This window comes from Geotrypetes seraphini, chromosome 2 (assembly GCF_902459505.1).
Source record: "Geotrypetes seraphini chromosome 2, aGeoSer1.1, whole genome shotgun sequence".
In the NCBI taxonomy this organism is placed as follows: domain Eukaryota; kingdom Metazoa; phylum Chordata; class Amphibia; order Gymnophiona; family Dermophiidae; genus Geotrypetes; species Geotrypetes seraphini.
In genome coordinates, this window is record NC_047085.1 from 182,564,590 (window position 1) to 182,579,765 (window position 15,176).

General features: G+C 42.1%; 1 protein-coding gene across 1 annotated transcript in view; it reads right to left on the reverse strand.

Annotated features, from left to right (window-relative positions):
• Positions 1–297: 297 nt before the first annotated feature.
• Positions 298–15,176, reverse strand: part of LOC117355628 (biogenesis of lysosome-related organelles complex 1 subunit 4-like) — a 42,613-nt gene continuing 27,734 nt past the window's right edge. The window contains exons 4-5 of the mRNA XM_033934475.1: positions 14,662–14,796; positions 298–1,157 (exon numbers count right to left, since the gene is read on the reverse strand). Of these exons, the coding sequence (XP_033790366.1) occupies positions 1,056–1,157; positions 14,662–14,796 (237 nt within the window). The 3' untranslated portion in view covers positions 298–1,055. The remainder of the gene's footprint in view (positions 1,158–14,661; positions 14,797–15,176) is intronic.

A 15,176-nucleotide genomic window follows, 5' to 3' on the forward strand; every position in this document is an offset into this window, starting at 1 on the left:
GAAGACCTTAGTGAGCATGGGAGTTCTACTTCTCCTGCGACTGATGATGGCCTATGAATCTTCTGAACATCTATTCCATAGTTAGATTAGTAGCACTACTTTGCCATTTTCAAAGCTCACAAAAGAAAGCGATTCTGCTTCTTCTAGTTTTCGGACTATATAATGGATGTGTGTGCCAATTTTTTATGTTTCTATCTTCTTATTTCAGAATAAGGTGATTCCCTTTCTTTTTCTGTTTCATACCTTTGAAAAATAGGTTATAAATGTAGATAAAAATAAAAACATTCACATTATCCATTTAGGTTTAGCACAGTTTGTCTTCAGCTGACAATTATGATTATTTTATAGGTAGATTACATCTGGCACCTACACAAATGTTTATATACAGTTAGTCACTTCTATTTTAATATTTCAAATATAGAAAAGAATACCTTTGGTTACAGTGCATATATGTTGACACTTTATATTATAATGAAAAAAAAAAAATCAAGATTCTAGCCTGACCATTTCAAAATAGAACATTAAAGTGCAAACACAGAATAGTCTTGTTTTAAGTTTGCATAGTTTGAGAGTTCAGAGGAATAGCAGTGTATTCTCTTAATTGTTCAACACACAATACTCTATGGTACCACCCATTACCTATTTCTTGAGGAATTCAATTATGCGCATTTCTAATTTCAGCTCCTCAATTACCAAAACTTTAACATCAAAAAAATCCTACTATACCTAAAAGTCTGAACAAACATTTTCAAAAAAACATTAAAATATATACAAAAACGCTGTTGAACAGTAATGTGCTTACAAAATGAGAATTCAGGCTTTACATCATTTTTTTGAGGTTTTATGCAGTTGCCAATGTCCACACTCCAGGAAGACATACAATGATACAGGCTCCTCCTTAATCACAGACTTGGGTCTTAGTTTATATTAGTGCTGTGTGTGGTGCTTATTACAAGTCCATGCAGCTAATGCAGAATCTCCAGCACAAAAAATATTTCAGTTCCTACTACAGTACACTGTTTTTTCAAATGGCCAAAATCAGCTTAGAAGCAAGTTCATGAATGAGGCTCCTTGTTTTGACCTGGAAAGTAGTCTTTTGTCTTAAAAATAACTGGAGGCACATACTGGGTTTCCTGTTGTCTTGTAGAAGAAAACTTCTATAAAAAAACAAAACAAAAATGCATTTGTTAAGGGTTGAATACCTCAAAAGTCTTCACGTCACTGGACAAACCTTTGTGGAGTTCCTCAGGGTTCTCCCTTATTTCCTACGTTGCTTCACTAGGGAACCTGTTGCATAGTTTAAAAGTGAAATTTTATATTTATGCGGACGATAGTTATTCCCCTTACCACTTGACACCTGAGATTATAAACCATTTATCTTCCATTTTAAACCATATTGGACAGTGGATGATGAATTTTAAATTAAAACTTAATCCTGATAAAATTAAGATTTTTCTGGCAAGTCCCAATGACAAAATTAAGGAAACATCGATATTCTTGAATGGTCAAGATTTCCCTATAGTCGATATAATAAAAATTGTGGGTGTGACATCTTACTTTAGAAGAACATACTGATCAATTAGTTAAAAAATGTTTTTTTGGTTTTATGGAAACTTTGAACCATAAAAAAATATTTTTTTTTTTTTTTTTTTTTTTTTTTTTTTTTTATTTATCATTTTAATACATCCTATATATATAAAGATGTTTAAAGAAATACAGAAATATTGTCTCTTAGTCATAATACAAACCAAGGATCGAAATTTAAACATTCAAAATAAATCATATAATACAGTCCACAACCTGGAGAGAAGAGACAAGATGAAATAAAAAACCCCCTCGGGAAAGGGGAAATATACAAAAGAAAAATAGAAATAAAGAAATAGAGCAGCCTGATCTTATCCTATCCAAAATAAATCAACCGCATTATTAACCTTTATCATTCGGACTGTGTAGAGATACCTTTACCTTCAAGGAAAAAACCTAATTGGGCAGGTTCGAAGAAAATATATTTACTTCCTTGATAGGAAATAAAACATTTGCAAGGAAATCGCAACTGAAAACTTGCCCCCAAAGCAATCACCTTTGGTCTATATAGCAGAAATTCTTTCCTCCTAGATTGTGTCCACCTCGAAACATCAGGAAATATATATACCCTTTCTCCCAAATATGTAATCTGCTTTAAATTAAAATATAATCTAAGCAACATCTCTTTGTCTTGAAGAAATACCAACGAGACCAATAAAGTTGTTCTTCCTTGAGTTTCAATATCAGAAGATTGCAGAATAGCGGAAACATCTAATTGAGCATTTTCATCCACTACAGCTTTTTCTTTCTGCACTTGTTTTAAGTAATAAATTCTTTGTATCGGAGGAAGACTTACTTCAGGTACATTTAAAACATTCAACATAAAGTTCTTAAACAGTTCTTGAGGAGACATAAACTTGGCAACCGGAAAATTAAGAATCCTCAAATTTAAATTCTTTTGCTGGTTCTCCAGGTTTTCAATCTTCCTCAAAATCATCATTTTATCTGTTGTTTGTTTAGAAATTAAATTCTTAGTCTCTGTTGTTTCTTTATCTAATTTTTTTAAGTCCACTTGGTGTTGCTGGGTAATAGTTTCTAGGGAACTTATCCTGGAAGTAGAATTCTGAGTTGTAGTAAGAAAATTAGAACATACCAGGTGCAAATTCTCTATCGCAGTCCAGATAGAATCCAGGGTAACAGCCTGTGGTTTCACCAACGGTCCGAGGAGGGGGATACCGGCCGGCTTTGGTACGGCTCCTGCTCCTGCGATGGAATTCTGAACTCCTACAGCCTCCCCGACGCTGGTTACCAATGGCTCCTCTCCCCCAGGACGCTGACTCTCCGACATCGGAGTCAGCGTGTCTGCTGTGTGTTTCACTTCCGGGTTCACTTCGGAGAGTGAATGAGCCTCCCCCCACACTCCGGGGGAGCCCTCTTGCCAATTCCTCTGCGACGAAGATTCTCCTGGGATGGGAGGGGTATGCGGTCCTCGTGGGCTCAGCGAGAGAGACATCTCGCTGTCCAAGCTGTGGAGTTCCCTCTCCACAGCAGCGGAGGCGCCCGACATGGAAGGAGGAACTGTGAAAGCTGTTATCACAGTTTGCCTCGGCGTCGAGAAGCCCGAGGTAGGTAGAGGAATACCCCTCGTTTTCCCTCTTCTTTTAGGCATTGAAATATAAACGTTAAAGTTGAAATAAAGGAAATTTTCCCCCAGAAGAGAGAAGTGCTCCTCTCAGCGTCCTGCTCCAGACGCCATCTTGCCTCGTCTCCCTCCTGCTCCAGACGCCATCTTGCCTCGTCTCAAGATTTCCCTATAGTCGATATAATAAAAATTGTGGGTGTGACATCTTACTTTAGAAGAACATACTGATCAATTAGTTAAAAAATGTTTTTTTGGTTTTATGGAAACTTTGAACCATAAAAAAATATTTTGATGCATTTTCATTCCGTTTGTTGGTTCAATTTTCCGTACTAAGTATGCTGGACTATTGTAATATTATTTATTTGGGAACTTGCAAGAAAACCCTTAATAGACTTTGAGTTGTTCAAAACTCAGCAGTTCAGTTGATTTTTGATTTGAAAAAAATGGGAACATATTAGTCCTTATTTTAAAAAATTGCATTGGTTGCCAACTGAGGCAAGAGTTCTATTTAAATTTATTTGTATCTGTTTTAAATCACTATTTGGTATGGCACCTGCCTACCTGGATTCACATTTTTCTTTGGACTGTTCTAACAGATCCACAAATCTAATACATCTGTTCACTTTTCCAACAGTAAAAGCTTGTAGGTATAAAAGATTTTTTGATAGAACCCTCGCTTTTAAAGCTGGCAAAATGAATGACTGGTTGGGTAATATCTTTATGCATGCGCCTTCTTATCTTGCTTTTAGAAAATTAGTAAAAACCCAGCTGTTTGATTGATTTATAATTTGAAGGTTTATTGTTTTAACTTTTTAATTCATTTTTATTCTTATTTTAATATTGTATTTCGTATGATATGTATCTTTCTACTGCTTGTCCAGTATTTCTTGTTGTAAACCGCCTCGAACTATTATGGCTTAGGCAGTATATAAGAATAAAATTATTATTATTACAACAGCAACAAAAAAACAGAAGCAGGGTGTTATTTCTTTAAACTACAAAGGTATTTCACCAGCAGCACTTATTAAACTTAAAGAACCATATGTTTTGCATAAAAAAGGAGGGGCAATCCCAAACTGCAAAATCAATGCAGGAAAATAAAAAGAGCAGTAGTATTGTATCTATTGATTAAAGTTTATAAATAGGAAATGGAAATAAGGCAGTTTTTTGGGGACTAAACCCCTTTCCTCAGGTCAGGACAGGATACCATAACAGCAGGGGTGCCCAAATGGTCGAGCGCGATTGACCAGTAGATCGCAAAGGCAATGTGAATTGATCGCGTTGCCTTTGCAATCTTTTTCTTCCTGCCTTCCCGAGCCAGGCCAGGCGCGTATAAGCGCCAGATTCACAAGACTTCACCTCCAACGTCAATTCTGACGTCAGAGAGGAAATTCTGAGCCAGCCAATCGCTGCCTGGCTGGCCTGGAACTTCCTCTCCGACGTTAGAATTGACGTCAGAGGTGAAGGTGGATCTGTGGAGGGAGACAAAAAAAAGGAAAGATGCTAGACCTCCTGGGGAGGGAAGAGAAACGGAAGTGGAGGACAGAGATGGAAGATGGATGGTTAGCAGGGAGAAAGAAGAAAGAAGGAGATCCTGGCAAGCAAGTTATCAGAAGACAACCAGAGCCCGAGACCAACAAAATTTGAATAATGACCACACAACAAAAGGTAGAAAAACTAATTTTATTTTCTGTTTTGTGATTACAATATGTCAGATTTGAAATGTGTATCCTGGCAGAGCTGGTGTTAGACTGCAAATGTGAGCTAGGATTTAACAGAGAGAGGAAAAGTCTTTTTTGTTTGTTTATTTTGTTTACACTACAGCACCAGTGTGGTTAGGAGAAGGCAAAGGGGGTGAAGAGGCTGTAAAATAAACCCACCAAGATGTTTGGAAAAAAACCCAAAACACCCAATTGGGCAGGAAAATCGAATTGAATCGAAAAACCAATTCAATAGGCTGAATTGAATTGAAAATTTTTTCCCTAAATCGGGCAGCACTAGTTGTGATGGATTGCCCAGTTCCACACCTTTTGAGCTTCCTGACAAAGAGGGAGAGAACCAGTGCCCCCCTGCTTGTTGACATATTACATGGTGACTTGGTTGTCTGTACGAATGAAGACTATTTGATCGTGAAGAAGATGCTGAAAAGCTTTGAGAGCATTGAAGATCACTCTGAGTTCCAACATTGATGTGGCACTGACGATCCATGCTGGACCAATGGCCTTGAGTAAGGAGACCATCGAGATGAGCCCCCCAAACATAGGTTGAGGAATCTGTCATGCGGACCTTCTGATGAGGGGGCGTTTGAAAGAGTAAATCTCTGAAGAGATTGGAAGAGAGCATCCACCAGTGGAGAGACTGTCTCAACGAAGGAGAGTGGGTCGAAAGCCTGCGCCCACTGAGATGCCAGGGTCCACTGAGGAATTCTGAGGTGAAGTCTGACAAAAGAAGTCATGTGAATGGTAGAAGCCATGTGACCTAGGAGAACCATCATGTGTTTGTCTTGCTGAAACTGAAGACAGAGAAGACACTTTTTGGCAAGGTTGAATGAGAATATCCCGACGTTGTTGAGGAAGAAATGCTCCGAGTTGCACAGTATCCAGTACAGCTCCAATGAACTGTAAATTCTGAGAGGGCTGTAGTTGGGTTTGGGAAAGTTGATTTTGAAGCCCAAACTTTGGAGGAACCACATAGTCCGTTGGGTCGCTACAATAACCCCCTGAGATGTTGAGTCTTTGATGAGCCAGTCGTCCAGGTATGGGAACACCTGAAGACCATGGTTGCGCAGAGCTGCTGCCACTACAACTAGGCACTTGGTGAACACTCTGGGAGATGATGCCAGGCCGAAGGGTAGTATTTTGTGCTGAAAATGAAGATGTCCTACCTGAAATCTGAGGAACTTGCGAGAGGCTGGATGAATGGGAATATGAGTGTAAGTCTCTTTGAGATCTACAGAACATAACCAATCGTTCTGATCTAGAAGGGGATATAAGGATGCCAGAGACAACATTCTAAATTTTTCTCTGACAAGAAATTTGTTGAGTGCTCTGAGATCCAAGATAGGTTGCAGATCGCCCGTCTTCTTTGGAACTAGGAAGTAGCGGGAGTAAAACCAACTGCTCTGCTGTTCCAGAGAAACCTCCACGATGGCACAGAGATGGAGCAGAGCCTGGGCTTCCTGAAGAAGAGTGGTCTGCGATGAATTGGAAGAATACTCTCTTGGAGGCAGATCTGGCAGAATCTGTTGAAATGAAGAGTAATTTTCCCTGATGATTGAGAGTACCCAGGGATCGGAAGTAATGAGTTCCCAACGTTGGTAAAGATGATGGAGACGACCCCCAATGGGAAAAGGAGAGGACAGAGGCAGAACGATTGAGGTTATGCTCTGTATTAGATGGTCAAAAAGACTGAGAGGCCTTGAGTGCAGCAGGAGTCTGAGGTTTCTGATGTCTTTGCTGTTGTTTCTTAGGGGGTGCCCTTGAATAAGGAGCCGTCCGCTGAGGAAAACGCCTCTGGTAGGATGGACTAGGCCTGGAGCCCTTAGAGGTAGAAGGCTTAGGCTTTGGCCTGATGATGGAAGCAAACGATTTCTCATGTTCAGATAAACGTTTGGTAGCTGCCTCGATAGAGTCATCAAAAAGCTCATTGCCTTGACAAGGAATGTTGGCCAGACGATCTTGAAGATTCGGGTCCATGTCTACAGTGTGAAGCCAGGCAAGCCGGCGCATTGCCACCAAGAATGCAGTGACCCTCGAGGAAAGTTCAAATGCATCATATGAAGATTGTACAAGATGAGTGTGAAGGTGAGTCAGAGTGTTGCACAGCTGTTGAAACTCTGGAAGCCGATGCTGTGGAATATATTTGGCAAAATCAGGCATGGTATTGACCAAATGTTTGAGATAAGAAGTGAATTCAAAACTCTGGTTGCTATAAGTGAATTTTGATACAGGCGACAGCTAAACTTGTCCATAGTCCTGCCCTCTCTTCCAGGCAAGACGGTGGAATTAACTTGGGCAGGATTGGTTCTTTTTAAAGAGGACTCCATGAGAAGGGACTGATGGGATAATTGAGACTTTTCAAAGCCTTTAGAGTGGACCATCCTGTGGCGAGATTCCAACTTCTCTGGCACAGCGGGAACGGAATTAGGTGTCTCAAGATTTTGTTTGAAGGTTTGAGAAATAAGTCGATTAATTGGTAATTTTAGAGACTCCCTAGGAGGATGAGGCATACCCATTTCTTCCAAATACTCAGTGGAGTATTTGGAGTCAGACTCCAACGTGATGTCCAGATCCTTACTCATTTGACAGAGAAACTTGGAAAAGGATACCTGATCTGAAGAAGGTGACCTTGAGGCTCCTCTCATTGCAGAGAACGAAGGTGAAGTGTCTCTGAAGTACTGATACCTTAGATCTGAATCCATTGGTAAAGCTGACTCACTGATAGAATGCATAGAATACCTCGCAGGAGAAGAACTCGAGAGGCGAGAGTGGTAAGGCTCTGCAGTAGGTCTTCTCAACTGAGGAGTTGGAGTCTTAATGCCTGGATAAGCGAGACCTATCTCGAGAAGACAACTTGGGCCTCGATGGGTACCTCGACAGCTGATGTGGAGAACTGTGCCCGAATCATGGTCCTGTGATTGAGTCAGGTCCAGCTTAGAATATGAATGTCGAGGAGTCCTTGCCCTATGCCTCGAAAAGGGCAATGCCTTTGAAAGGAAGGAGGGCTGGAAGTCGGAGATCGATGTCGAGACACCAAAAAGGATTCAGCTCCTTGTGTCGAGGTATCTTGAAGCACTCGTAAAGACTCAGCTCCTTGCATAGAGTGTGCAGACTCCGATTGAGTCACTCGCAAGGACTTGACTCCTTGATTAGTGTGTGTAGATTCAACTCGGGCATTCTTAAAGACTCGACTCCTTGCATAGAGTGACTAGGAAGAGCTTGAGGCACTGCCAAGGACTCGACTCCTTGTGATACTGCTGAGTACTCAGGCTGGACTGCAGGAGTAAATTGGGCAAGCACATTACCAAACTCCTGATGCAGAATAGTCTGGATCATATCCTGCAAAACCGGGACCAAGACCAGTGGATCTGGTACATTTGGTGTGGCTATAGTTTCCGAGGAAGATGAGGAAGAATGATGCCTAGATTTGGAGACATGCTTCTTAGGCAGCTTCAGGACTATCGGTTCTAAGGGTGGCATGACTGGAGGAATTTGCTTAGCTACCTTGCCTAAGGGAGACAGTTAGGATAACAGCTCCTCAGGAGAAGACTTACTAGATTTGCCCGAGGATGAGGACTTCTCAAACGAGGAAGGTTTGATTAAGGTTGAGGTTGAAGGTGGGAACCCCGTAAGAGACTTGACTGGATTCGGGGTTGAGGTTGAGACTGGGATTGGAGTCGGGGTTAGGACCTTAGGTAAAGGCCTATCCATACCACCGAATATCTTCTCTACCTGAACTCGACGACGTTTAATGGCTCGAGGTTGAAGGGTAGCGCAGCAGGCACATGACTCCAGACAATGGTCAAGTCCTAAACAATGAACACACCACTTATGTGGGTCAGTGAGGGATATTGCGCGCTGGCAGCGGCTACACTTCTTAAAGTCTGTGACTGACTGGGAAATAGACTGGAAAATAGCCACGTTGAAATCGAAGCCCATAGGCTGAGGCCCTGCTGTCACACAATGAAAAAAGGAAACAAAATTTTTTTTAAAGAAATGAAAACGCGCAAAAAGCACAGCGACCCTGTAAGAAAAAAATTTACATGAGCTGCAATGAGAGAAGGCACGAAGTAAAACTAAGTCTAGCACAGAGCTTTGAAAGAGGACTTCTCAGCTCCGCAGAAAACTGAGGAGACGCACGTCCTACATCGGGCAGGAAGACACTCGCACATGCACGGTGTGGCAGTTGCGAACTTTCTTAAAGTTTTACAAACAAGTCTGCTTGCGAGACTGTCCGCATCCGGGCTCCGTGGATGACATCATCCACATGTGAGAATATGCTGCCTGCTTGTCCTGGGATAAAAGCAAAACGTCGGCTACTGCACAGGAGGGAGGGAGACAAGCGGGTCCCCTGCTCATCGGGTCCCCCTGATCTCCTCGGGTCTTTCTTCATGTTATTCACATCATCCTGGGTGTCTACTCTATTGCAGATTTTGGAATCATCTACAAAGAGCCAAATCTTACCCAACAGCCCTGCAGCAATTTAGTTTATAAAAATGTTAAAAAGAACAGGACCAAGAAAGAACTTTGAGGCACACCACTGGCAACATTCCTTTCCTCAGAGCGATCTCCATTGATCACTACCTTCCGTCGCCTTCCACTCAACCAGTTCTTGACCCAGCCTATCACTTTGGGATCCATCCTGAGAGCACTCAGTTTATTTATTAGACGTCTGTGTGGAACACTGTCAAAACACTTTGCTAAAATCTAAATATACCACATCTAATGCACTCCCTCTATCCAATTCTCTGATCACCCAGTCAAAGAAAATGATCAGATTTGTCTGACAAGACCTACCTCTAGTGAATCCATATTGCCTCCGGTCCTGTAATCCACAGGTTTCCAGAAACTTGACCATTCTCCATTTTAAAAGCATTTCCATTAATTTGCTTACTACAGAAGTCAGACTTACCGGCCAGTAATTCCCTACTTCTTTCTCACTTCCACTTTTGTGGAGAGGAACCACATCCACCCTTCTCCAGTGCTCTGGTACCACTCCCGACTAGAGACTCATTGAAAAGGTCAGTCAGCGGAGCCACCAGAACTTCCCCAAGTTCCTTCAGCACCCTCGGGTGAACACCATCAGACCCCATCTCTTTGTCTACCTTTAGCTAGCTCCTCACGAAACACAACCCTCTGAAAATCAATCAGGGTCTACCACTCCTCCATCCTTATTCACGTTTGTCTTCTGCAGTTCCGCTCCTGTTGCTTTAGCCGTGAATACAGAACAGAAATATTTGTTAAGCAATTCAGCCTTTTCTTTATCAGCTTCTACATATTTCTCCCCTTCACCTTTGAGTCTCACAATGCCACTTTTGTACTTCTTCCTCACTAATATATCTAAAAAAATGTCTTGTCTCCACGTTTTACTGTGTCAGCTATTTTTTCTTACATTTGCATCTTTGCTTTCCTGACTACCCAACCAACCTCTTTCTTAACTTTTCCAGATATTTTTGCCCGTCTTCCTCTTTCTGCAATCTTTTGTAGTTTATGAAAGCTAACCTCTTATTCCTTACCTTCTCAGCTACTACTTTTGAGAACCATTTTCCTCTTACTTTTACTTACTTGCCTCACTATGGTTAAAGCAGGTGCATGCGTGCAAAATGCAAACACTGCAACAAAGAAATGCAAGGCCTGGTGGTGAATAGAATTTGCTCAGAGGAAAGAAAGATGAGTATTGGTATGCCTCACAGATCAGTATTGGGGCCCATTCTGTTGAGTGATATTTCTGAATGATTAGAAGTGTGTCTTTTTGCAGGTGATGAAGATTTGCAACACAGCAGACATACCAGAGGAAATAGAAAACATGAGAGGAGATCTATAAATGTTGGAAATATGGTCTAATGTCTGGGAGACTGGGCATCAAAATGGCAGATGTTTAATGTGAGCAAGTGCAAAGTGATGCATGTGGGAAAGAGGAACCAGAACTATAGCTACATGATGCAGGGTTCCACGTTAGGAATCACCACCTAGCGGTAGCTGGAAAAGGATGTTTAGAAAACATTCCTGAAGCATATGTCATTCCCAAAGAATAGCTGAGTATTTCCTTCCATTGGGTTACAAAGTAGGTTGACTATTCTAACAAGCATGGCTTTGGATACAACTTTCTGATCACACTGTGGGGGTCTTGTTCAACAATGATCTCACATGAGCCTACTACCTGAGCTTGGGCAGTGTTCAGTTTTTCAAGCTAAAACTGCCCCTAAACAATTTATCAATCAAGTAACTGTTCTGAAGTACTTCTCTCACTACACGGAACAGAATCTCATGCAGGGGGGGAAGGGCACAGGGGCCATGGCCTCCCCAAAAATTGCCCATCCTGTTGGTCAGGTGGTGCGCGAGCTGACCGCCGCCCACTGCCGCTGCTGTTCCCTGCCCGCCACCTCTGTAACTGCAGGAAAGGAAAGGTCAGGGGCATGCAGCCAATGCACACCGCCGGCCCACAAGCCTCCCTCCGATGTCAGAATTGATGTCGGGTTAAGGCTTGTGGGTCGGCACCGCTGTATGCGCCTGGCTCTTCCCTTCTTAGATTTGCTGCAGCAGCAGGCAGTGAGCAGCGGCTGACCATAAGGGGGGAGGAAGAACCAGGTAGGCCAGGCTTCAGCGCGGCAGGCAGACTAGCTTCAGCGGTGGACCAGGGGAAGGAAGAATCTGCAGCAGGTAGGTCAAGCTTCGACACGGCAGAGACTGGCTTCGGTGGCAGACTGGGGGAAGAATCAGCGGTGGGTAGGCCAGGCTTTGGCGCAGGAGGGAGGCATGCTGGCTTCAGGGGAGGGGGTGGGACAAAGGCTGGAAGGAAGCGAGGGGGGCTTAGGAAGGAGGGAGGGAGGAAGGAAAGAGAGAGCCAGAGAAAGACTTGGGGGGAGGGGAGGTTGGTAAGCAGAAGAAAGACAGAGAGAGAGAAAGGCCTCGACCAAAGGGGAAAGACAGGAGGCAGATGCTGGACTATGGGATGTGCAGACAGAGGGGGTGAGAGACCCTGAGGAAGAAAAAAGAGATGGAAGATCATAACAAAGGAGGGAGAGAGAGGAAGGGGGTTGTAAGCAGAAGAAAGACAAAGATAGAGAAAGGCCTGGACCAAAGAGGAAAAACAGGAGGCAGATGCTGGACTATGGGAGGTGCAGAGGGAGAGAGACCTTGAGGAAGAACAAAGAGATGGAAGATCATAACAGAAGAGGGAGGGGGTTGTAAGCAGAAAAAAGACAAAGAGAGAGAGGCCTGGACCAAAAGGGAAAGACAGGAGGCAGATGCTGGATTACGGGAGGTGCAGACAGAAGAGATAAGAGGGGGAGAGACCCTGAGGAAGAACAGCGAGATGCAAGATCATAACAAAGGAGGGAGAGAGAGGGAGACATGTTGCCAATAGGACGGGAGGGGGGAGGGGTTGTAAGCAGAAGAAAGAGAGAGAGAGAGGCCTGGACCAAAGGGGAAAGACAGGAGGCAGATGCTGGACTATGGGAGGTGCAGACAGAGGGGGAGAGACCCTGAGGAAGAACAAAGAGATGGAAGATCATAACAGAGGAGGAACAGAGAGAGAGGGGGTTGTAAGCAGAAGAAAGACACAGAGAGAGAGGCCTGGACCAAAGGTGAAAGACAGGAGGCAGATGCTGGTCCATGAGAGGTGCACATAGAGGGGGAGACCATGAGGAAGAACAGAGAGATGCAAGATCATAACAGAGGAGGGAGACCTGGAACAAAGGTGGTGGTAGGTACAAAGGAGAACCGACAATGGATCTGGGGAGGGTAAGCAGAGGGAAAAGAGAGAGAGACCTGGACCCAAAGGGGATGGGGCTGGATTGTGAAAGAAATGTTGGATAAGAAAGAAATATTGGATGCACAGTCAGATGGAAATGCAACTAGAGACTCATGAAATCACTAGACAACAAAGGTAGGAAAAATGATTTTATTTTCAATTTAGTGATCAAAATGTGTCAGTTTTGAGAATTTATATCTGCTGTCTACATTTTCTCTGCATACAGTGTGCTTTGTGTTTTTTTAATTTTCTGGTTACTATTATATATTAATAAGATATTGTGTGTATATGAAAAATGGTTAGAAGAAATTGCATTGCAATTAGTATTATTATTATGGGGGTGGAGTCAGAGTCATAGTTTGGACAGGTCTGGGGTGGAGCTTTTGGGCCCCCACCAAACAAAAAAGCGTTCCGATGGATGGAGGAAACCTGCTCATTAGGAGGGTGGCCCTAGATCCAGGCTCTACCTATTTCAGTGGTTAAAATCTGCTAAAGCATTAATGATGATTTAATGATGGCACATTTCAGGTGAACTTTTATCATGACAGGTGAACTTTTATCATGACCACACAAAAATCATAATTTGCAACCAAAGTGAAGAGAACCTATTGACTTAAATTAATACTGATATATTTATTGGGATATCGACAACCTTCCGCCTGACAACGCTGGAGAAAAAAAAAAGAAATAGTGAATAGAGTGGAGGCTCTAGAAACGGTTGACAGCACAGAATTCTGCTGCAAGCACAGAGAAGAAGCAACAGTCAGGGAATAAAAAGATTAGAAATTAAATCACCAGACAACAAAGGTAAAATAAATTGCTTTCTAATTTTATTTTTTTCCCTTTGTCAATTGCTTCTTTATGTTATATTAAATCACATTTAAAATTTGCTTATAAAAGAATCAGATGATACCTTTATCTCCTATAGGAAAACAGAGTACAGTGCTCCCCGCGAATTCGCGGTTCCAGTCATTCGTGGTATTTTCCGACCGCGAATGACCAGGCAATCGGAGCACCGGCGAGTGAAGGAAATCATTTGCGGTATGCTCCGACTGCCTCTTCCTGTACTAAAGTTGGGCCTCATCAATCAGGAAGAGGCGGTCAGAGCATACCGCAAATGATTTCCTTCACTCACCGGCGCTCCGGCTGCCCTCTCCTGTCTCCCCTGCTAAAAACCATATTTGTGGTTTTTCAACATTTGCGGGGATTCCTGGAACGGAACCTCCACGAATATCGGGGGAGTACTGTAGTTCCGTTACTCTCAGGAAGGCCAGAGCATATCATGACATCATTAAGCATTTATAAGATTGCTCTATCAATGACTAATATTTGTGCTTACCAGCTTACACTCAGCTTTGTGCACAGTGAATTTTGATATAACCATATGCAAATTTCTGTACCAAAGGAAACTAGCATCATGAAATTACATTACATTACATTAGTGATTTCTATTCCGCCATTACCTTGCGGTTCAAGGCGGATTACATAAGAGTGGAACCTTCTATAGAACCTTTTGGTGCTATTTGGAATTTGTTTTAATTGTGAGATAGTACCATCTACCTGTTTGATCTGCTGGATAATAATTGTTAAAGGAAGAGATTTATAGAAAATAGATCCATTTTTCTTACCAACAGCGTGTGAAGCAATACCTAGTGTGAATTTAGAGTGTTTTAGTAAATATATATATTTCTCAGTCAAGTGTGTCTCTTGAAGAAAAATTATATCAGGGGACAAATGTGTTACATACGACCTGAACTCTTGATGCTTAAAGGGATTATGTAAAATCTAATTGTAGACTTGACCATAGTCCTCCAAATTTATTGTGAAATGCGCTTTTTACTTTTAAAGCTGAACTATCTTCAAACATCTCATTATATTCTATATGTTCAGCCCTTATTCAAACTTTTGCTGACATTCAACTTCAAAATTAACTTTTGTTAGACAGTGAAAGACAAAAACAATTTTAGTATAAAGTATTGAACTTAAATTTAGGATTACAGCTGATTACATCTGGGAATACTTACACTGAGGAAAGGCGGAACACTGATGCGGTGTAAAATTTTTCTTAAAGGACTAGGAAAAGCCCCAAGGTCTGTTTCTGCCTGTACAACTTGTTCTTCTAGTACAGACACAGTGTGTCCAACAGTTTTTACAAAGGTCTGGTTAAAAAGAAATAATTTTTGCATTAGATCAGTAGACTTTTTTCATCTTCTTGCATTGTACAGAACAAAGCAGCATACCTATCACAAGTGCTCTCCACAGATAGCAGGATCAAATCATGCTTAAAAATGGGTGAAGCCATCCAGGTGCAATCAGTTCTCCCAGAGCTAACAACTATTGTAAAGAAGAACATACCTCTTTCTGTGCACAGGATAGCAAAAACAAGGGCAGGAAAAAAATAAAAAAGTATTGATGTGATAAAAAAATTTTCAGGTATATTGGTGAAAGGAGTAAAGCCAGAGGCAGAATTCCAAGATTCAAATTCTGTCTGAAATTTGGCAGCTAAAACTTAATGCTAAGAAATGCAAGGTCATGCATT